The sequence below is a fragment of the Lissotriton vulgaris genome, chromosome 3_1 (assembly GCF_964263255.1).
Source record: "Lissotriton vulgaris chromosome 3_1, aLisVul1.2, whole genome shotgun sequence".
Taxonomy (NCBI): Eukaryota; Metazoa; Chordata; class Amphibia; order Caudata; family Salamandridae; genus Lissotriton; species Lissotriton vulgaris.
The window spans coordinates 405,676,141-405,698,504 of NC_141689.1; the positions used below are offsets into that span (position 1 = coordinate 405,676,141).

Here is a 22,364-nt window from a genome sequence, read left to right on the forward strand (position 1 = left end):
GTGTATATATGTAAATGTCATTCTCGTATGCATTTTGAATAATAGTCTGATATAAATAGAAAAAGCAAACTGATAATAAAAGATACACTTGCGAATAAGTAAAGAAACGTGTTTGAGTAAAGGTTTACTTTTGAGGCAACATTTGCTGAGTGACTAAAACCAGAAGATTAATTTCAGTATCATTAATGAGTTGGGATAGGTAAATAAAAAACCTGTCCGTCCTAGTTTTATTTAATTTGTCCCGAAGCATTGTTGTGTTTTGTTGTATTAGGGTACTTGCACCTGGGGCAGCTGTATTCTTTCCCTGTAGCTTTAGATAGCTTTTTTGGGGATCAATAAACTCTGTGGGCAGTGTACAGATGGCTCCTCCTAAGTGCGGCTGGCTTAACCATGGCTTGTAACATAAGGAAAGAGTCAGACCGAATTTTATACACATCCTTTTCTCTATCTCCGAATTCTTAACCCCACAGTCTCGTAACTTCAGATTCCCCATCCTTGTCAGCTTCCAGGAGGGCCCCATACCAAAACGAAACTTCCCTTTTCCACATACCTGTTCTAGTAACTAGATCCAATTTGCCTCCTCTTTACACCAGGTCTGCGTCGCCCACTTAAACCTTGTCAGTGTCCCTCCAGTTAATCTGCTAAACGCCTCCCAACTTATTAACTTCGAGTCTTCTTGCAGGTCACCCCAGCATCTTACACCTGCCGCTTTTAGTGGCTGACAAAGTTGATCTTGTAAACATTACGGGGTGCTGGGGGAATCCCAGACTGGAGCATGCACTGCATAATATGGAATTTTCATTCTTCTTCTGATTAACATCCAATTTTTAAGGCAGCTCCCAGAATCTTTAGTCTGACTTTTTTTATAGAACCTCGGGTCTCCGTACTTATATAGGAAAAATTCCTTCCCTTGCTCCACGTCCTTTAACATTGCCTCAAACAATAGACATAGCGATGAGGAATCAGTTTCATTAGCCAACATCCTAACATTTTTGAGATGGAAAGTGTAACACTAAGGGCCAGAGGTAGGTAATCTTGATTACCTACTCTTAAATACCGATTCATACCGATTCGGTATTTAAGAGTAGGTAAATGGGATGTAGGTAATTTCACTTTTGAAATTACTGAATCGGAATGATTCGGTAATTACCTAATCGGTATTTACCGATTCGGTAATTGCCATTGATTCCTATGGACCTTGAGGCCCATAGGAATCAGTGCCAATTACCGAATCTGTAAATACCGATTCGGTAAAATTACCGAATTTGCAAGGGGGACAGGGTGTCACTTTGACACCCTGTTGCACCCCTCAATTGTGCATGGGTGCACATTTTGCAGACATACATGCCCTTAGAGCATGTATGTCTGCAACATGGCACGTTTTTAAAGCAAAAAAAATGCTTTTTGAAGGGTTTTCATTATTTACCACCAACTTCTAGTTGGTGGTAAATAATGAATTCTTAAACCCTTGTAGCACTGATTACAGTGCTACCTACATGTTGAATTACAGAATCGGTAATTTTACCAATTCGGTATTTTACCGAATCGGAAAAATTACAAATTCGGTAAAATTACCGATTCTGTAATTTAACATGCCCCTACATCTCAATATCCAAATACCGTTCAGAAACGGCCGAAAATCGGTATTTTCGGCCGTTTCCGACCGGTATTTGGATACCTACATCTGGCCCTAAGTGAGTAAGGGCCAGATGTAGGTAAATCCGATTTACCGACTCTTAAATACCGACTCATACCGATTCGGTATTTAAGAGTCGGTAAATTGGAAGGAGGCAGATGTAGGTAAAAAATTACCGAATCTGTAAGAGTCGGTATTTACAGATTCTGTAAATACCGAATCTGTATTTCCCATTGATTCCTATGGGCCTTGAATCCCGTAGGAATCAATGGGAAATACAGATTCGGTATTTACAGAATCTGTAAATACCGAATCCTGCAAGGGTGCAGGGGGTGTCACTTTGACACCCTCTAGCACCCCAATTCCGGACTTGTGTGCCATGTGGCACACAGACATGCCCTAAGGGCATGTCTGTGTGTCACATTGCACAGGTGTGCATGCACAGATGTGCATGCACACCTGAATTCGGTATTTTACCACCCAATAGGATTGGGTGGTAAAATGCCGAATTTTAAGGGCCTGTGGCACTCTTAGGAGTGCCACCTACATGTGGTTTTTCCGAATCAGTAAATATACCTATTTGGTATTTTACCGATTCGGTAACTTTACAGAATCGGTAAAATATAGGCCCCCTACATCTGGAAACCCTAATACCGGTCGGTAACGGCCGAATTCGGCCGTTACCGACCGGTATTAGGGCTCCTACATCTGGCCCTAAGTCTGGTAGCGCTAACCCACCCACTGTAAGGCCTCTCCTTAACCTTTTCCATGCTATCCTCAGACTTTTCATAGGCCAAATGAAGGTACCTATTTTACCTTGTAACTTAGCAATATCCTCTGTCCTAAATAGCAATGGAACAGATTTGTATATAAAGGTGATTCTAGGCACAATTATCATTTTAACAAGATTGACCATTCCGTAGATGTTTAAAGGAAGATTTGCTCATCGTGTTAATAGACTGACTACCTCTTTGGAAACCCTCTTCCAGTTAACTTTAGGGATATCTTTTAGATTCTGAACTAACTGAACCCCAAGGTACCTCATTTGACTCTATACCCCCTGACTTCCAATGGCTTGATACAATTCCATTTTTTGGTCTTTTCCTTATTAATTTTATACCCTGAGACTTCACCAAATTTTTCTGTCTTCTCGAATAACCTGGGTATTGCCTCTGCTGCATTTGATGTAAACAGGAGCAGGTCATCTGCATAGAGAGCAAGTTTTAGCTCTAATTCAGCGATTTTAAAAGGGTGAACAATAGGATCTGTCCTGAGCCAACTGACAAACGGCGCTATGTACAGATTAAATAAAAGTGGTGTCATGGGCACCCCTGCCTGTTATCTCTTGAAATACTAAATCAATCTGTCAGGGCCCCGTTTATCAAAACCTTAGCTTTCGCGTTAAATTATAAGCACTTCACCGCGTGGACAAAGTTGTTAAGAAAACCAAAGCTTTTTAATGCCTCCCAAAGGTATACCCAGTTGACCTGGTCAAAAGCCTTTGCGGCATCTATTGCTATAATCGTTAGAGGGGCTTGCTAACGCCTCCCAAAGGTATACCCAGTTGACCTGGTCAAAAGCCTTTGCGGCATCTATTGCTACAATCGTTAGAGGGACTTGCTTTGTTTCAGCTAAGTCTATTTCCCCCATTACCTAAAAAGTAAGCTCATTTAACTGTCTCCCAGGTATGAACCCTCTCTGATCCGGGTGAACTATAGACTTAATAACTTGTGCCACCCTTACTGCCAATATTCCTGCAAAAACCTTATGATCTGAGCTTAATAAAGATATTGGTCTGTAAGACTCAATCTTCTCAGGAGGAGCCAAGCGCGGAGCCAAGATGGCCCTTCCTCCAGCAGAAGCATCCTGACGCCCATCCTGAATTCAGACCCCACCACCTAAAGGATGAGTGGCAGTGGTGCTTCCCGCAGCGACCCCGGTCCGCCTGGGACATCTAGGGCCGAAGTTACGCCGTCCGGTGGTGAGCGGCCCCCGCACTTTTGAAGCCAGGAGCTAGAGTGGATGCGGTGCCGCAGCCCACGTCATCGAGGACGGGGCTGAAAACCGGAAGTTGCCGGCCTGGCCCCGGAAACTGTGATCTGATGGCCATCGGCTGCGGGGGACCTTGCGGAATGTCGGAGGGTGACAGCATCGCTCCGGTGTGACCTCCTGCCCCGTGCGGTGCACCTGATTCACCCAGAACCTGTAAGGAGAGCAAGGGGGGAGTGCTGCTCCATGCACTGTGTGGAGCGGGCGCTCTACCCTCGATGGTGACGGAGGTGAGGAGCAGCGGTGCCGAGTGGGGGAGAAATACCGGCTGCAACCGCGGAGAGCCGTGGATCGGCTGTGGCAGCCCTTATGGCTGGGGACGTGGAGCTACACTGCCCCATGTGTGCAAAGGGGCCAGTGCTGAAGCTGATTGAAGCACATCAACCGGGGGCATTGGGGGCCCGAAATCCTCAGCGGCAATTCTGAATTGACTGTGACTGGTTGCAGCTGAGGGGCCTGGCTCCTGGGAGCAGACCTACTGTGCACTTGGGCAACTGGACTTCATGATGGACCTGAACAAGTATGCCTGGCCCGACAGCGGTGATGGGGCTCTTTGGTGAGGCTTTCTGATAGCAGCAGCAACAGTGGAACACACACATATTGTTGACACCACGGCGCTGCTGGTATTGCTCCTGAGCCCTCAAATATCGATCCCCATATGCAGAGGGCAGGGTGTTGCGCGGACCACTTGACAAATACAGGGGAGCCTCCAGAATCAGTGGCCCTGTGTAGCTTGTTATTTCACCTTCCGCATTGCAGACTGTAAGCAACAATGCGCACACCGGAGGGTGGGGTTGCCGCCACTCGCAGGTCCGGACCAGCCGTCGACGGATTGGGAGAGACCTGGCTTGGTGCTGAGATCACCGGAGTGCCCGTCTATATCCCTTCTGACTGAATTAAGAGCTGGGAAGTCTACCCCATTGGCTATCTGGATCGTGACAACGCTGTGGAGTGACACAGTGCTGCCAGAGGACGTGCGGTAAGCCCTGGGAGAACTGACGAGATCAGTGGCTCTGAGCGGTGACCAGAGGACGATCGGATGGCGACCAAGCCAGACGCTGATAAGGCCTTGCCCAGATCCTCCAAAGGGTCGAAACATATCCAGTCTAACAAGTTGGAACGGTACACGATGCCTAAAGGCCCCCCTACAGACCTGAAAAGGTACCAATCGGTGCAGGAGGGGGTCCCTGGGCTCTCCCGCTGAAGCAACACTCCCTGATGTAATGGCGGCTATAACAAATCCAGACATCACTGGGACAAAAGATGGAAGCCTTGGACAACAAATTGGACACCGTCACAATTGAGGTCAATTTGCTACAGGCAGATCTCACGAAGGCAAGTGAGAAAGTAAAATCGCTCGATATTAAAACTGCTAGCCTGATAGATGATGTGGCGCTGCTGCAGCAGGAGGTGCGTGATCTCAAGACCTCACGGGACCTGACGGACCGGAAGCACTACGAATATGAGGGAAAGGCTAGTCGTAACAACATGCGCATCCTTTGGGTGCCCTAAAAATCAGAGGGCCCTGCACCAAATCTATTTGTGGAGGGCATAGTCCTTAATCATCTCAAGCCCAAGGGACTGAGCAACCTTTTCGCAATTGAGCGCGCCCACAGGGTGCCAGGGGGCAGGCCCAGGCCTGGGGCCCCCCTCGCCCGATGATCGCAAGAGTTTTGAACTTTCGAGATACGAATGTGATTTTGCAGGCGGCTAGTGCAGGGCCTCCTTTGATATACGAAAATGCAACGCTTTCCTTTTTTCCAGATTTCACCTAGATGGTGCAGAAACAGCGACAAAGTTTTCTTCCAGTGAAGAAGAAACTCAGGGACAAGGGACCATGATGTTCCCGGTTCGCCTGAGGGTGGAAATAGAAGGGAAGGCTTGGTTTTTTGACAACCCTGAGGTGGCGTCTGACTGGTTAGACAGCAGACATTCGAATGAGCCGGAAGGGCGAGACCGAGGTGGAGGAGATGACTTGCAGGAGCGTAAATGAAGAAGATCGAAAGAACTTTCATGCAGTCTTGAAATGACAGGTGGTGAGCGGTTCCGCAGCTAATTCTTTGACTAGATTCAGTGCCTGTACTATTGCTGTGGAAGACCCCGGATTTGGGGGATGTGTTTAGGGGTTAGAGGGGGGGGGGGCGGGTGATGGACTCCCTCCTCATCACTACCTTTAGTTAGTAAGTTAGATATTGGGCGACAGGCACACTGCTAGCTGGGGATGGGCGACAGCCATATGCTGGGGTGCAGGGAGGGGGGACGGGGTTTGGGGTGGGTGGCGATTTTTGAGTTCGACAACATATTGTGTCAGAATTGTTTGAACTGAACTGTTCCTTATTTTTTTTCTTTTTTCGCATCAGGCGACAAAGCTATGATTATATTGCATCCATACCGTTTAAATTTCAAGTGTTAGAAGGAGATCGGGGATAACTGTGATTAGTTGGAAATTGAACGGCCTTGGGGACAAAACTAAAAGGGGAATGGTGAACCAGTTAATTAGACAGCACTCCCTGGATGTTGTGCTACTACAGGAGATGCATCTTATTAGTAATCGCTGCATGGCCCTGCACAGAGGGGGTTATAAGTTGGTAGCACACACTGGATTAACCGCAGGGTCTAGGGGAGTTGGTATTTTTGTGAAAAACTCTTTTCCCCTCAGCATTCAGGCCACATGGTCGGACCAGAGAGGCCGCTACATCGGTATATCAGGGTAGTGGGAGGGGAAGACAGTTACTTTTATGTCCATATATGTCCCGCCCAGCCTTCAAACTGACACCTTTAGAGACCTAAGCACCATTTTCCTGACTCTGCCGTTTAGCCTCCTTGTGATGGGGGGCGATTTTAACGCAGTGGTGGATGGCGAGGTAGACAGACATCCGGCCCGAACACTGCGGCCAGCACAGAGGTGGCTCCCCGAATTCTTGGAAACAACAGGGCTTGTTGATGGCTGGAGGATAAGTAACCCGAGTGGGGTATACTATACGCATGTGTCCGCCGCACACCACAGCCTGTCTAGAATAGATTATGTACTGTTACCGGCAGCTCAGGCTGCGACGGTTCGGGAGGTGCAACACCTGGGAAGGGGAGTTTCCAACTACTCTCCTATCTGGCTCCAGTTGGAAACTGTCCAATCTGATGTAGGTAGGGTAGCCCCAAATACCGCATGGCACTTGAGGGACCCCGCTGCCAAGATGAAGTCATCAGGATCTCTGAAAGATATTTCCAAGAAAATAGGGAAACCGTGGATTCAGCAGAGACCCTGTGGGAGGCATATATAACTGTTATTCGGGGGGAAGTTTTGTCCCTGGTCGCGGGGAAAAAGAAGAAACGACAGGCATAAATAGAGAGGGCAGAGTCGGAGGTGACGTGGCGGGAAGTTGAGGTATCTAGGGCAGCAACTCCAGAAGGTGTACACCAGTTAAAGTTGTGCTAGGACGAATATAGGGGCCTCGCTAGAGATAGGGCTAAAGCACAGAACAATGAGACTCAAAGCAGGATTTACGAGCATGGAGATAAAGCTAGCAAACTAATTGTGTGGCTTGAAAAGGGAGATTGGGCGTCGCGGCTGGTCCCTGATTTACAGTGAGGAAACTCCAACACGATTAAGGACCCACAAGCCGTAGCAGATGAATTCTCGGAATATGATAAAGGGGTATACACCTCAGCAGGGACATACTCGGAAGCAGACAATATAGCAATGATCAAGGATATCCAGATGCCCGTACTATCAGACGACAACCTGGAATATTTATATTCCCCACTTACAAACGATGAAGTGGCGCTGGCCATCAGAGTAGTGCACCCGGGGAAGGCCACAGATCCGAACGGAATTCCCATAGAACTTAATCAACTGAGCGCTAACAAACTTGCTCCATGTTTGTAGAGAGTAGAGAGAGGGGCCAGCTCCCATACGACCAGGGGGTGGTGAATATTGTGGTCATCCACAAAGCAGGTAAGCCCAAGACACTCTGCTCCTTATATAGACCTATCTCATTGCTAAATGCTGAACCTAAGGTCGTGGCTAAGCTGCTGGCGACAAGACTCGTCAAAGTCATTAACACTTTGATACATCCGGACCAATCCGGATTCATGCCGCACCGGAACACTGCTCTTAACCAGTGCAGGCTACATGGGGTACTGGGCAGGACCCCAACGATCCAGGAACCAGCAGTACTGGTGTCATTAGATGCCACTATGGCATTTGATAGGGTTGAGTGGCCCTACCTGTTTGCAGTCTTGGGAAAGATGGGCTTTGAACCGGAGTTTACTAATTGGGTGCGCCTACTGTATGCAAATCCCCTCGCCAGAGTGGTGGTAAATAACCGAAAGTCTGCTGACTTTCTCCTTGGCAGGGGCACGAGACAGGGGTGCCCCATGTCCCCACTCCTGTTTGATCTGGCGTTAGAGCCCTTGGCAGCGTGGGTTCGGTGGGGACGGTCAATCCGAGGACTGCGGTGGACGTTGGAATGGGAGGACAAAATCTCGTTATACACTGATGATATCCTGCTCTACCTTACCAATCCAAGGGGATCCCTGATATGTTTTCTGGATGTGCTTGGGAGGTACTGCGGGTTTGCAATCAGCTGGTCGAAATCAGTGATCTTTGTCCCCAAGGCGATCCGCCGGTGATCCCGGAAGCCGGCCCAATACAAATTGAACCGATAGGGTTTCGATACCTCGGTATCTATGTCACGCTTGACCTGAAGTTGAGATATGCTAACAACTTGGGCCACCCTATGTCTCGATTTAAGGGTGACGTGGGGCGATGGCGGGCACTTCCGCTCTCACTTCTGGGTAGAGCAGTGCTTTTCAAGATGATGGCCCCTCCCCGGTTCTAATACGCACTCCAGAACGCAATGGACCCTGTACCGGCGTCCTAGTTTAGGGAAATAGAGGCCCTCCAGAGGCTGCTTCTTTGGGACGGTAAGCCCCGTATAGCTTTCTCCAAGCTCACTCTCCCCTGGTATGATGGGGGGATAGGATTGCCGAACCTACGGATATATTATTGGGCCTCCCAGTTGGCGGCGGTAAATTACGTCATATACGGGCTCCCCATGGTCCTGGGGTATGCCATGGACCCCTGGCAGGTGCCGGGAAGTGACCTCACTAGGGCACTGTACGCCAGACCTGGTCGGTTTCCCCTCGTGGGACCTACGGCTCACGCAGTACAGGTGTGTCACGCGGCCAATAGACATCTGAAATGGGAGGGGAAGCTCACGCTCGCCACCCCATTATGGAGTTCGGAGAGGCTGGGAAGTTTATGGAAGTCTAGGGGATTTGACAAGTGGGAACTCATCGAGATCACGCAGATCATAGATATCTGGGGAAGGGACACAATTCACACATTTAACTCCCTCAAGCAGCAATACCACCTTAATGGCAGGGAGCACTACCGTTACCATCAGATCAGGCATGCTCTGCTTGCACACATCCCCAGACGCTCCCTGACGATTCCCCCCTTGAAGACCGGGTGCTAGACGGTCACCTCCCAGGGAAGACCATCTCATTAACATATAAAAAAACTCATTAATAATATGGAGGACCCGCTGGTACTTATTAGGACACAATAGAGTGCAGACGGGGTGGAGCTAGATGACGAGGACTGGCAGGGGGCGGTCTCCTCTCCATGGGTGGTGGCCATACAGATGAGGCTCAGATTAGTGCAGCTAAAGATTCTCGAGGGGTCATATGTCACAGGGCCTCGTCTGGTTCGAATGGGTAGAGCTGAGAATGGGGAGTGCCGTTGGGGGTCCGGAGAACTTGGAACTTTCATGCATATCTTGTGGCACTGTACGGAGGTGCAGGATTATTGGGTAAAGATACACGATGGCCTGCGGGATGTCCTGGGGGTGGAGTTACAGCCGGAGGCCTGCAGATGTATTTTAAATGTTTGGGAGCCCACCGATTTGTGTGTATATAAGAAACATGGGTAACGTTAGCATGTTTGGTAGCCAAGCTAATATTGCTCAGTTATGGGGAGCTAGACAGCCACCCCCGGTTGAAAAGTGGGAGGAAGATATGGATTGGTGCATGTTCAGAGAGAGGTCAGTCTACGTTGCTGGAGGTTGTCCCCAAAAGTGGGGCAGGGTCTGGGAGGATTGAAATTGATAACGTGGAGACATCTGTACGCCCGAGATGCCCGGAAGAAGCAGAGGCACACGAGTTCCTGTGATCCCTTTACCAATATCTTGTATGTAGCATTTTGAAGTATGGAAATGTATATATGACAAATGTGAGATCGGCTGAAGTCACCTGATGTCTTTCTTTTTTTTTTCGATTTGTTAATAAAAAGGTTTTTTTTTAAAAGACTCAATATTCTGTGTTAGGTTTTAAGATCAGAGTCACTGTTGCCTTTGCCCATGAGCCTGGAGTGCATTCCCCCCTATGTATCTTTTATTAAACAGATTTTTCAATACTGGCACTACCTTATCCAAAATACCCAATGTATACCTCAATTGGAAGCCCATCTGGGCCTGCAGCTTACCCCTGGCCATTTTTTTACATGGTGCTCTGACCTCTTCCTCCGTAATACTGGCTTGCAGGAAAATCCTATATTCTTCTGTCAACTGAGGGAGAGTTATTAACTTTAACTATTCCTGGATTCCCTCTAATCCTGATGCGATATCTTCCTTATACAGGTCATTCATAAAAGTTCCGGCCTCATACCGAATTTTATCCTCCTCATATGTTAATACTCCAGACCCTCTTTGAGTTACTTTCTTTATCAGGTTCCTTACCCTATCCATTTTCGCCTTCCAAGCTCAAAGAGAGCTACATTTTTTTCTGTATGCAAAGTGCTGGTGGTTACTAGCTTTCCACCTGTCCATGAGTTTCCTATCTAAATTGGCTTGGAACTCAGCCTGTAAGCCCTCCAACTCTTTTTCTAAATGCGATACTGTACTCTCAGTACTCTCAGTTGCCAATGATGCCTTCTGCAATTCTATCTCTCTTTCCTTTACCTTACTCATCTTATCTACTTCTTCAATTTTCAAAGCTTTCCTTTTACTAATCATTATAGAGCTAAGTAACCCTCTAATATAGGCATTGAAGGCCTCCCAGACTATCTGATATTTAGCTGTGCCTATGTTAAACTTAAAATACTCATCCGTTTTGTCACCTAACTCCAACATTACTCCTTCATCTAATAACATGGTCCTATCAAGAGTCCACCTTCTTTGAATCTCTTTTTGCTTAAACCCCAATGTCATCGCTACTGTTGAGTGGTCTGATAAGATTGCAGGAATATGACTTACTGACGCAACTTCTGAGAACATCACCTGATCAACAAGAAAATAATCGATATGTGAATGATGCTTATATTTCTTACTGTAGAAAGTAAAATCCCTAGTTTTCACATTTTTACACCTCCAACTATCAAGCAGGACGAAATCTTTACTCATACTTTTCAGTGCCGCAGACATTTTTGGTGGGGTGTTGTATTTTACTTTTGAGGTACAATCGATCTCCTTATTTAAAACCAGATTAAAATCTCTCCCAATTATAATCTGTGCTGTAATGTTTAGCAAGCTAGCCTTTATTTTTAGGAGCGCTCCTGTACTGTCTTCTTTTGGCTCATAATATGCTACACGAACTAGAGGCATACCCCAGACTGTCAAGGTAGCCGTCAACCACCTCCCTGACTGATCTGTCTGTTGTTTTACTACATTTATACTTACATTGCCTCTAATAATCAGAGCTACTCCCTTGGTGCTACCTTTTTCATCTGAACAAAGCACCTCTTGGATCCATCTGACCTTACTAAAACCCTGTTTACACTCATGAGCCTCTAAATGTGTTTCTTCTAAAAAAACAAATATGAGCCTCACTATTCTTCAGGAATTCAATAACTCGGGACATCTTCCTCCTACTCCTCAGTCCATTTACGTTTCATGTTATTAACTTAACTTTATCTGGCCTGTTCATTTTCACTACTCCTTGAGCTCTTCCCTGGCAACTCTAAAGCTTTCGGACTTGTATGAGGACTACATTTTTTATTTTTTCCCTCTTGCTCCCAACACCCTGTGCACCCTCCCATCCTCCCACCAATAAGGCGATGAAAAAAACGCTTCTTCGGAAACCTCCCTTTGCAGCTGAGGCACCTGCCCCTAAAAGAAAAAAGAGAAGGCTCACCCCTCCATGTTGAGTTATAACAAAATATATCAAGTTTTCCTGAATATTACCTTTGTTTACTCCTATTTTATTCTTTTTTCCATTTTCTTTTTCCCCCTCTTTGCCTCTTTTTTTTTAATTCCCTTTTTTCCCTCCTTACTCCCCTCTTCCCCACTATAAAAAACACCGTTCTTCATCTTATATTGCCTAACTATCAATCTTGTGCTTTGCATTTCAGTGTATGTGCTAACCTAATCAAGGTTAATTCTTCATTTGTGCCAGGAAAGCATCCACTTCCTCGGGGGAGCTGAAGTTATGCATCTTATTTTTCCACATTACCTTTAAAAAGGCCGGGAATTTCATTTGAACCTGGGCCCCCTGGCTTCTTAAATCTGGCATTCTGGATCCAAGATCCCATTGCCTTTGCACCGTTCTCTTGCCAAGGTCTTATCTAATTAGGAAATTAACCGATTCAAATTGGAGTGCCGTTTCTTTTAGTTATCTCCCCAGAACCAATTTCTTAACTGCGTAGGTATGAAAATTGATCAGGATTTTTCTGGGGGCTTTTCTATCAGGATGCAACTTAAACGGGTCTCTGTGGACTCTCTGAATCTCTTTGTCCAGATCTATATCCAGTCTGTCCTTCGGGATTCCCTCTCTTAGAACTTTACATATAAACGCCTTAATATCTCCTCCCTCAGAGCCTTCCCGTATTTTGAGAACTCTCAAAATATTTCTCCTTGCCTGCATCTCTAACCTTTCCAGGTCTTCTTGTAGAATTTTATTTTGAACTTTCTTTAGGTCTTTAGTATTCCCTAGCACGTCTTCCGAGAGGGCCTTAACTTTAGATTCAAGAACTCCAGTTCTTAATACCTTCCATCCAGCTTCCTCTCCAAAGTCTCACACTTTTCATGTATCCCTCTCTGATTGACCTCAGAGATCTCAAATTGTGAGAGTCAATCCTCTCTTAGACTTAAGAGCATTGACTCTAATTGAGTCCGACCAGCTTCTGCTCCTGTAGAGATATCCGTATTTCTTCCATCCTGGGCACTATTACTAGCCAACAGAGACATTGATGGAGTGTTGCATAGCTGATCTGTCGTGGGAGTGATATTTCCTTCCCTAAGTATCTCTACTGGCCTAGCCTGACTGACCCCTTCCTCTGCACCAGCGTCCAACATTAGTGGTGCGTAACCATTTTCCAACAGAAGCGGGGGAGAGATCTGCCGAACTCCTAACAGTGGCCCCTTCGATGTTGCAACCTGCTCCATTATTTTAAAATAATATTTCAATGAAGGGGTAGTCTTAACTGGTAGGCGTGCCGCCTTGGTCTCCCTTCGCTTTTTATTTCCCCCAGATTTTATCAGCTTTTTTTGGGAGGTCACTGGAATTACTTCTCCAACAGCTTTCCCCTCCACAACTTGTTTACCCTTATTTTTCGCCTCAAGGTGTGAACGCAGCTGATATCTGCTTCTTGGAGGGGGGCTGACACTTCTTTACTAGGTTGAGTATTAAAAGATCTGCCAGACCCAGCCAGAACCCCTCCACAGGGTGCTCCTGTAGTAATGCTGGCTTGGTATCCTCTCCCCCTCTTACTGCCTTTTTTCCTGAAGCCAACTCAAGGGGACCGTGAGATAAGCCCATGCGGGAAATGCAGGGCTCCTTTTCCATGGACCAAGTCTTCCCCCTGCTGAACGCCCGCCTTACCCCATGAGACAGGGAGCCGGAGAAGTCCTGTGTTGTGAAGTCCTCCTGCAGCGCGGCCGCCCGCCAGCGTACTGTGCTGTCTCTGCCCTCCACAACCTTGAAACTGATCCGGGCGACAGCGGCTTGAACACCACCGCTTCCTGCCCCATGCGACAAGACAATGAAGTGGGGAAAACAGAGAGGCTCCACCGGCAGCACGGCACAGTGACAAGAAAGTAAGGAGAAAAAACAACAAAGGTTTTAGAAACGAGTAATATCTTAAAAAAGGATCATACTTCTCATGTACCTAACAATATCTTCATACTTCTCATGTACCTAACAATATCTTCTCTGCGCGTCGTTGTGAGTCATTCCCTTGCTGTTTTCATTTTTCTACCTCGCTGCGCCGGGAGCTCCCGCGACCAGCGTCAGCCTACCGCCATGTTCCTTCATAAAAAAAAGTGCTTCTTACTTACGAACAATTTTATGTCAAGCAAAATTGAACAAGAGTCCTTACAGTAGTATCGGTATCAAAATACAGCTATTGAAAAACCTTTTTGCAAAAACACTGGGGGAGCAGACACTGGTCATCTAAACCACTACTTGCACCCTCTGCAGTCAATCAACTCAAAAGTAGAGAAGCTGTCTAACAGAGACAGACTCTCAGTTGCAAAATGTTGCTACTTTCTTTTAGGAGCCAGTAATATTTTGATTGTGGTTGCAAACCGTTGATACAATTCATTGCGATTCGCATATCGGAGGGGAAGCCCCATTCACACCCCTCTCCTATTTGCTATACAAAATGGGTTGTTAAACCCATGTTGTAATTGAGAAAGCCTTTTCCAAATCACAAAATGAGTTTAATACATTGCAAAACAAGAATTTGCGGTGACAACCCCAGGGATTTTGTGAATCATGGGGTTTTCAGTCACAAAAGGATTTTGTACATGAAATTAAATGAATTTGTACTTATAAAGCGTACTTATACCCCAACCGGGGTTTCCTGGCGCTGTACGCATACCGCTGTGAAACCCTTCCTGGCTTTTCCCTGTGAAATGTCCACTCCTGGGCACCGCCAAGGTGAAGCCAGGCATCCCAGCGCTGTTGGGGCCGTTGTACGTGTGTACAGGGCTTGGATAGTTTCATCCAAGGATGCAATTTGTGCTGGCAGTGATGTCATCAGAGATGTCATTAATTTTTCCATTTTTCCAAGTCATTTTTGATGTTACTTGGAGGTCATGAGCAGTGGATTACATGGGGCTTTCAGTGGTTTTTAGGTCTAGACTAATGGCGCCACGGTTACAAGACCTATTGAAATCTCCAGAAAAAGAACTTTAAGAAGCACCACGAGACAGGGGCTTCGGCTCCGCTCACGTTTGTTACCTTGAGTACAGCATTTTTATATGGCAGAAGTTCTGTTGGTGCACAAAGTAGTTCCATTGCATCTGCTGTGACATCAGTTGGTGTGTTCCATGTTGTTGTGGCATTGGCATAGTGTATTTCAGGCGGTCTCGCTAGTTGCAAAAAAGGTATTTTGAGACATTTCTGAGTCATTCCAGTACATATGTGCGTTTAGATACCATCAAGAAGGGCAAAAGATTCTGTGTGTCTGAGTTCAGGCAGTCAGGTGCTGCAACCATACCCTTCTTTGAGCGCTCCTGTGCTGGGGTGAAAAGAAAAATACAACTAGCTCTGCGTCCCACGTGAAAGGGCTGCCCTCCTGCTAACAGGGATCATTTACTGCCCTTGTTTCCTGAGTTTATGCTGTTGCAGTACCCCACCTGAGCACCACCACCACAGGTTGCTTATGTGGTAAATGGCAGCTAGACAGAGGGGAGACACTCTTTGACATATAAGAGTTGACACCTACCTCCCTGTAGTTCAGTGCCTGTGTTTTTCCTTTTTGCTAAATAACATTTTCTTTCTGTGATCTGTCAATCTATTAGATTCAGTAAAATCAATGTAAGACTGGAGTTCTCAGAATGCAGGACCTGCCATCACACCTAGACTGCTCCAGGGGATCAATCAATCAATCAATCAATCAATCAGGATTTATAATGCATGGCTAATCTCTCAATAGGGTATTCAGGCGCCTTCACACCCTGGAGGCTTTTTTGAATGTCTTGAGGGCCATTTGAGGTAATGGTCCTGAGGTGCGTGGGGAGGCTGTTCCAGGTCTTTGCTTTGATGTGGGAGAAAGAGAGTCCTCCACCTCAGCTGCGTTAGATGCGGTGAGTATGGGCAAGTAAAATGGAGGTAGAGTGTAGTGTTGTCGATGGTTGGTGTAAGTTCTAATTTCTAATTTAAAATATTTGTAGAGCGCACCGTACGGTTTCTTGGCGCTATAGTGGTAAACCCAGCAACTGAGGACGAAGTGAACCAGGCGAAAAATAGGATGGACAGATTACAAGGGGAAAGCCTGTTGAAACAAGAACGTTTTTAAGTCTTTGCGGAAGGATGTATATTGTGTGGCCGAACGTAGGTGGTCCGGGAGGGAGTTCCAAAAGGTGGGAGCCAGAGTTGAAAAATTGGCTCCACCCCACTTTTTACGTTTAAAACGCGGAGTTTGCAGGTGGGATTTAGAGGAAGAACGAAGCTCTCTGGTAGGGACATAATCGTGGATCAGAGAGGAAATAAAGGCGGGGCAGTGCCCTGACGAGCCTGAAAAACCATACAACCAGTTTTAAAAAGGGAGCGTTGCTTGACAGGAAGCCAGTGTAGTTCTTTGAGGAGAGGTGTGGAATGGTGAAAGCCGGGGAGACCGTACACCAACCGGGCCGCTTGGTTCTGGATCATCTGGAGCTTCCGCAGGCTGTATGCAGGGATGCCGTTGTAAATGGCATTGGCATAATCCAGCCGCGAAATCACCAGTGCGGACATGATCAGCTTAAGTGCTTGGGGGGAGAAAAAACGGGAGACAGTGCGGATGGTTCGAAGGGTGAGGAAACAAGAAGAGACAACAGAACTGATTTGTGAATGTAAAGTAAGTTGGTTATTTATTTTGACACCCAGGGTTTTAACTGTGGAGGAAGGGGCAGGGGGAGTACCAAAAGAAGAGGGCCAGAAGAAAGAATTCCAGGGACTGGAAGAACCACCGGTGAGAACCAACTCAGTTTTGTCCGGGTTCAGTTTGAGATGGTTGTGGTTCATCCAGTCCCTGATGAAAATCATAATAGATTGAAAGTTTGAGATGGAAAGGGGAGAAGAGGAAAGGTTGAAGATGAGCTGGAGGTCATCCGCATAATTGTACACGGTGACCTCCAGCTGCTGAAGTGCATAGATAAGAGGGAAGATATCAAGATTAAACAATAAGGGAGAAAGGGAAGAACCCTGGGGAACACCACAGGTGACTTGTAGGGGTGTGGTCGTGAAGTCTCCCAACCGAACCGCCTGGGTGCGGTCCCTCAGGAAGGAGGATAGCCAGACCAGGGCTGAGCCCTCTATTCCCGCCGCCCTGACACGTGAAAGTAGGATGGTATGGTCCACCGTGTCAAAGGCGGCGGAGAGGTCGAGGAGCACCAGCGCCTGGTGTTTGTCATGATCCATACCCTCCCTGAGGTTGTCCAGGACCGACACAACGACAGATTCGGTGGAGTGCCTGGGGCGGAAGCCGGCCTGACGAGAAGCTAAGCCCCCATTTGCTTCTACGTGGGCGCTGAGAACCGAGGTGACATGGCGCTCAAGCACCTTGCCCAGGTAGGGTAACAAGGAAATGGGGCGGTAGTTGGCTGAGATGGAAGGGTCAGCGCCGGATTTCTTTAAGATGGGCCCTATAGTAGCTGATTTGAGGGCGGGGATCACCACTCCCTGAGTAAGGGAACTATTAAGGAAGGTGATGGGGGGCTGGGGACAAGAAGAGTAAATCTGTTGTAGGATTCTTGCCGGACAGATATCTGCCGGGGAACCCGATTTAACTTTGGAAAGTATCTCTAAAAATGTGTCCTCAGTAAGGGGGGGAATAGCATTAAGATGACATTGAGCAATGGGAGGGGAAGGATCGACAAAGGTAGAGGAGGGGAGGGGGATGTTGGCTTTGATGGTTTCAATCTTGTCCAAAAAATAGGTGTTTAATTGGTCACATAGGGCCTGGGTTGGGGGGATCTGAGGTGAAACTCTATCGGAGAAGGCCAGGTCGTTCACTATGCCGAAGATCTCCCTAGATTTATTTTCCGCTGTCATTATTTTTGTAGAGAAATAGGTGGTTTTGGCAGCTAGAATGGCTTTTTTATACTCAGTAAGTTCAGGCGGTGGTTAATGTAGGCGGGTCCTTGGTTGTGTAGGGCCTTTTATGCGTGGATCAGCAGCTTCAATTAGCATCTCTCCTATACAGGGAGACAGTGAGGTTTCCTGAGGTGGGGTGTGATGTGAGTTTGTCAGGGAAGGCCAAAGATGAGTCTGGCTGCGGCGTTCTCTTTGGTCTGAAGTATCTGTGGAAGGTGTGCGGCGATTCCTACGTAGAGAGCATTGCTGTAGTCCAGTCGGCTGGTGAGGACGGTTTGTGTCACAGTGCATCTTGTGTACAGGGGTAGCCACTTAAATATCTTACATTGCTTTCGCAGAGTGACAAAGCAGGCTGAGTAGACAGCGTTGATCTGTGATTTCATGGTGAGCTAGTTGTCAGTGATGATTTCGAGGTCTCTGGAAAGGTTGGAAGGAGTGGGTGCGGGCCCTAGGTCTGATGACTGCCAGGAGTTGTTCCATGTGTTGCTGCTGTTGCCAAAGTTCAGTACCTCCGTCTTGTCTGTGTTCAGCTGCAGGCAGTTGTTCTTCATCCAGTCGGCGACGTTTGGCATGCATGTGTGGAAGTTGGTTCTGGTGGTGGTGGTGGTGTCACGGGTGAGTGAGAGGATGAGTTGGGTGTGGTTTGCCTAAGAAATTATGTTAATATCAGCCATGAACCTTGGCCCGTTACCCGCTGAGTATTTCTAGAGCCAAGTATATTAATGCCGTATCAAGAGGCTATCAGGGTCATAGCTATTAATGGTGCTGTAGGTACAGTGCAATGGGGAATAGGGAGGCAAGGGGCCCAGTGCCCCTAAGTTATGACTGTCTTTAGCTGCCCACCAAAGAATATAGGGGTCCATTTTACTTGCTTTCATTAGGCCCACTGCACACTTGCAAATCGTTTCCAGTTGAAACAGCCTAGGGTCAGCCCCTTCTCCCGGTTGCATTGTTTAATGTTTTGATTAGCGTTGGCTATTTGGGTTGAATCCAGCTATTTGGACTTCGCGAATGCACACACCACATGTTTTTTAAAAACTCAATTCCTGTTCCATGTTTTTAGGAGGAGTTTTGCTTGCTGCTCTATAATTGGCTAAAATGCATGGCGGTGCTCAACATCCATCCTAACTTCTACATAAGGTGCGAGGGTACTAAATGTTTCTTTTGAATACAACTTCTGTAATCTTTTTAAGTGTACCTCCAGTCCTGGAAATTCACGTTTGGCTCTTTATCTCAATTCAAAATTCTCTTTGTTGTTCATCCATGTGGATGAAGGGTGTCCAACATAAAGACAGACGTGCCGGATTTGACACATATTTTTGGGATAAGATATCTTCTAAGTAAATGAATTTCATTTTGATTTATTTTTTTAGGAATACCTAAAAACTTGACATAAGTCCAGTGCTTGTGGACCTTTGTTTGACATGATATAGATGTATCGGACTCACATTAATTGGAGAATCAGACTTCTTTGTGGCAATTTTCATCACAGGAATGTGGGCATCACATCATCGTAGGCCCTATTACTGTAGAAAGATGGTGAAGTCAGGATAAAAGATTGTTTCAATGGTTGCACGTACTAAGGGTCAATATGTAAGGAAGCACTGCTGTCTAAGTTTCAAAGTAGTCACTATAAAAATCTTCATGAAAATATCCCTTTTTTTCTCTGCTTACCCCATCCCTCAATTAGGGTTATGCTGACCCCATTGTTCTTAGTTTACCCCGAGTATAAACGCTGTCACATCCCATTCTGCCCAAGCCCTTGCGGTGAAACAATGGCAAATTTGAAGGCTATATTTTGCAGATGTAATACTAGATTTATCTTCTCAAACATTAACACATAGCTGCAGAATATTGAATCTATATTTTATGGGTGAATTAGTTTGACTGAGCATGAATTCACTTGGGATTTTCGTTTTATTTTATTATTTTTGTACAGCGCTTTCATTAACCTAAAACTGCTTCTGAGCGTTATAAGAGATGAAATGATATACAGTAGTATTTCAAACAAATAAGTGGAGGAACAAGGAACAAGGCAATCTCTAGTCTAAATGTCTGTCTGTAGAGAAAGGCCTTCAGCACTTTTCTATATTTCTATTAGTGTGTTTCTTGGCTTGTCCCTACCACAGGAGCCCATATCAAAAGTAGCAAAAGGCAGTCATCAGTGGGCAACCTTACGCAACACTGCCCAGAAATACAATGTTGTACTTTGTTTTTTTGTCCAGAACTACAATGTTGTGCTTTGGTTTTGGATGGGAAAAGTAGGAGTAAAAGATTCCAAATATTAACAACAGTTAGAAAAGTCAATAGGTTTGGCTTAAATATGTTAATTCATGAAAACATTGGCATGCACAAAAGCAGTTGGCATGCATTAGCAGGAGAAATGCGTTTTTATTTCGCATGTTAACTGCTGTCTATATTTTATTTGCGACAGGTACAGTTCAGGGGGGAGATACCTTCCAATTGGAAATGTCACAGGTTGGATTTAGTGCTCAATACTCTCAGAACAAGGTAATTTATTATTTTTATTCTTCAAGCCAACTCAAAGTTTATCACATGAACCTTATGCTTTCTTCAACTGAATGCTAAATATTGATCTGCTCAATATCTTTCCACCAGATAGATTCAAATAGAGATTAACTATGAAATAATGGCACTTTAGATGAAGAAAGAGCACAAAGAAACAACAATGTCCCCAAGCCTCGAATTTCTGGTTTCATTGGGGGAAACAAAAGTCATGGCATTCAGTTGAACAGGAGCATTCCAGTAGCATTGCAGATCTGCAATATGCACATATGAAGCACTGTATATGTATGAATCACAGATCATGCTTTATTGCCACAATGCATAGCACAGTGGAAGTGTTGTCAACCTTGGTTTAATAGCCATTGCCTAGTTGTTAGTAATTGTTAAATAATATGGTATGCTGAGGTGGGCATATGTCTAACCCGCTACTCTTTCTGATCAAAATACTCAGCGCTCCACTGCTTTCCAGGGAGGTTTGCTCATGCCCCACAATCATGGGTGTACTATACATTTCATCACCTTGACCATTAAAGATAAAGGGTACAAATATACCAGGGAAAAAATTGAGGGATTGGCAACCCATTCACAAGAACCTTAAAAGGACCCATTCAAAGACATTCACCCGGGTTCTACACCCCAATGAGCTGATCTCTGAATACCCTCCCACCGGAATATTCAGCAACACCGAAAATGTAGTTATGAGTACATTTTATAATATGGTTCTACTCACAAACTGTCAAAAATTGGTTATTAATTTAAAGGAAGGGGTGGTGACACCCACCAATGCAATAAACAGAATCTGTTAAGGGGTAACCCCTTTTTTTCCACAAAAGGCTTCCTCTTCAGGTGTAGTTTTTGCCAAATCTACAAATGGTGTGGGGAGGGGGTAGTAAGATGCCAATCTTATTAACCAGACTGTCAGATATTCATGTATATCCATAGGGCATCATTCACATCCCACATTGTACCCCTTTCACCCAACATATATAACATGGCACACAATCACAGACATACACACACACACACTGTCTCCACCAGACGCGCAACACCCATTGTCCTCAAAGGGCTTCAGCCCCCCCTCCCCCCGTCGTGTGTGGCAGCCTGGGATGAGACACTTCCCGGGCCCGCTCACAGCCGCACCCGAGCACTTCACACGTCTTTAAAAGACCTTGTGCATGTTAATGGGGCGTTGTTGTTTTTTCACCCCTTCCAAGAGCCCCTGCAGCTCGACTCTGCCGATTGCCTAAAGATTCAGCCCCCCCCCCCGAAATTTTTTCTTAGCCCCCGACACCATTCCCCCCCCCCGAAATTTGACGGATGTACCATGTTACAACGCATACCGTTACAACTACCTACCATTACAACGCGTCCATTACAACGCATACCATTACAACGCATAGCGCTTTGGGGTGCTGGATAGTGGTAAGTATAATTTACTATTCTAACTCCAGTCCCCGTGGACCCTAGGGAAGGTGTTGGATAGTAAATTATACTTATTCCCTATCCTATAGCGCCCCCCAGCGCAATGCGTTGTAATGGTATGCGTTGTAAAAGTCGCGTTGTAATGGTAGTGCGGAGTAACGAATGCGTTGTAACCGGTGCATACCAAATTTGACTCAAGGTGTGCCTTTGGCCTCCACAGAACCCTAGTCTGAGAAGACAGTGACCATCTTTTAATATGGGCTGAGATAAACATTTGTGGACAACTGTGGTGCTTTACTTGGGAACTTCAAAAATGATGGCGCACCTCAAGTGAACTCACAAAATATAGAGATCATTGAATAAAAAATTACAAGCAGTGCAAAAATGTTGAACTGAATGGTGGCAAAGCGTGTCTCTCAATGCAGAGCTGTTCACCCGTGTACCCACTTCAAGAGTTACTCTTTCCGAAGCATACACAACCCTGGATGCACCACAACTGGTACTTTCTCAAAGGGGCAAAGGCAGAAAATATTGCTGTTATGTCTAGTCAAATCAACACTTTTCAACTGGCTGAGTACAGTGCTCCCACAGATCCACGTATGGAGTCCTGTTTGACAAGTCTCTCGCTTTCCAAACACAAAAGTACAAGATCCAAACTGAAGTTGTACATCCTTTGCATTTTATTCCCCAGCTGAAAAATTAAAACATCCACAAA

The 22,364-nt window shown here is 46.1% G+C and overlaps 1 protein-coding gene across 2 annotated transcripts in view; it reads left to right on the forward strand.

Annotated features, from left to right (window-relative positions):
* Positions 1–22,364, forward strand: part of ITGA2 (integrin subunit alpha 2) — a 616,173-nt gene that overhangs the window by 426,738 nt on the left and 167,071 nt on the right. For both annotated transcript variants that reach the window (XM_086960619.1, XM_086960620.1), the window contains exon 10: positions 20,136–20,212. In XM_086960619.1, coding sequence (XP_086816745.1) covers positions 20,136–20,212 — 77 coding nt within the window. The remainder of the gene's footprint in view (positions 1–20,135; positions 20,213–22,364) is intronic.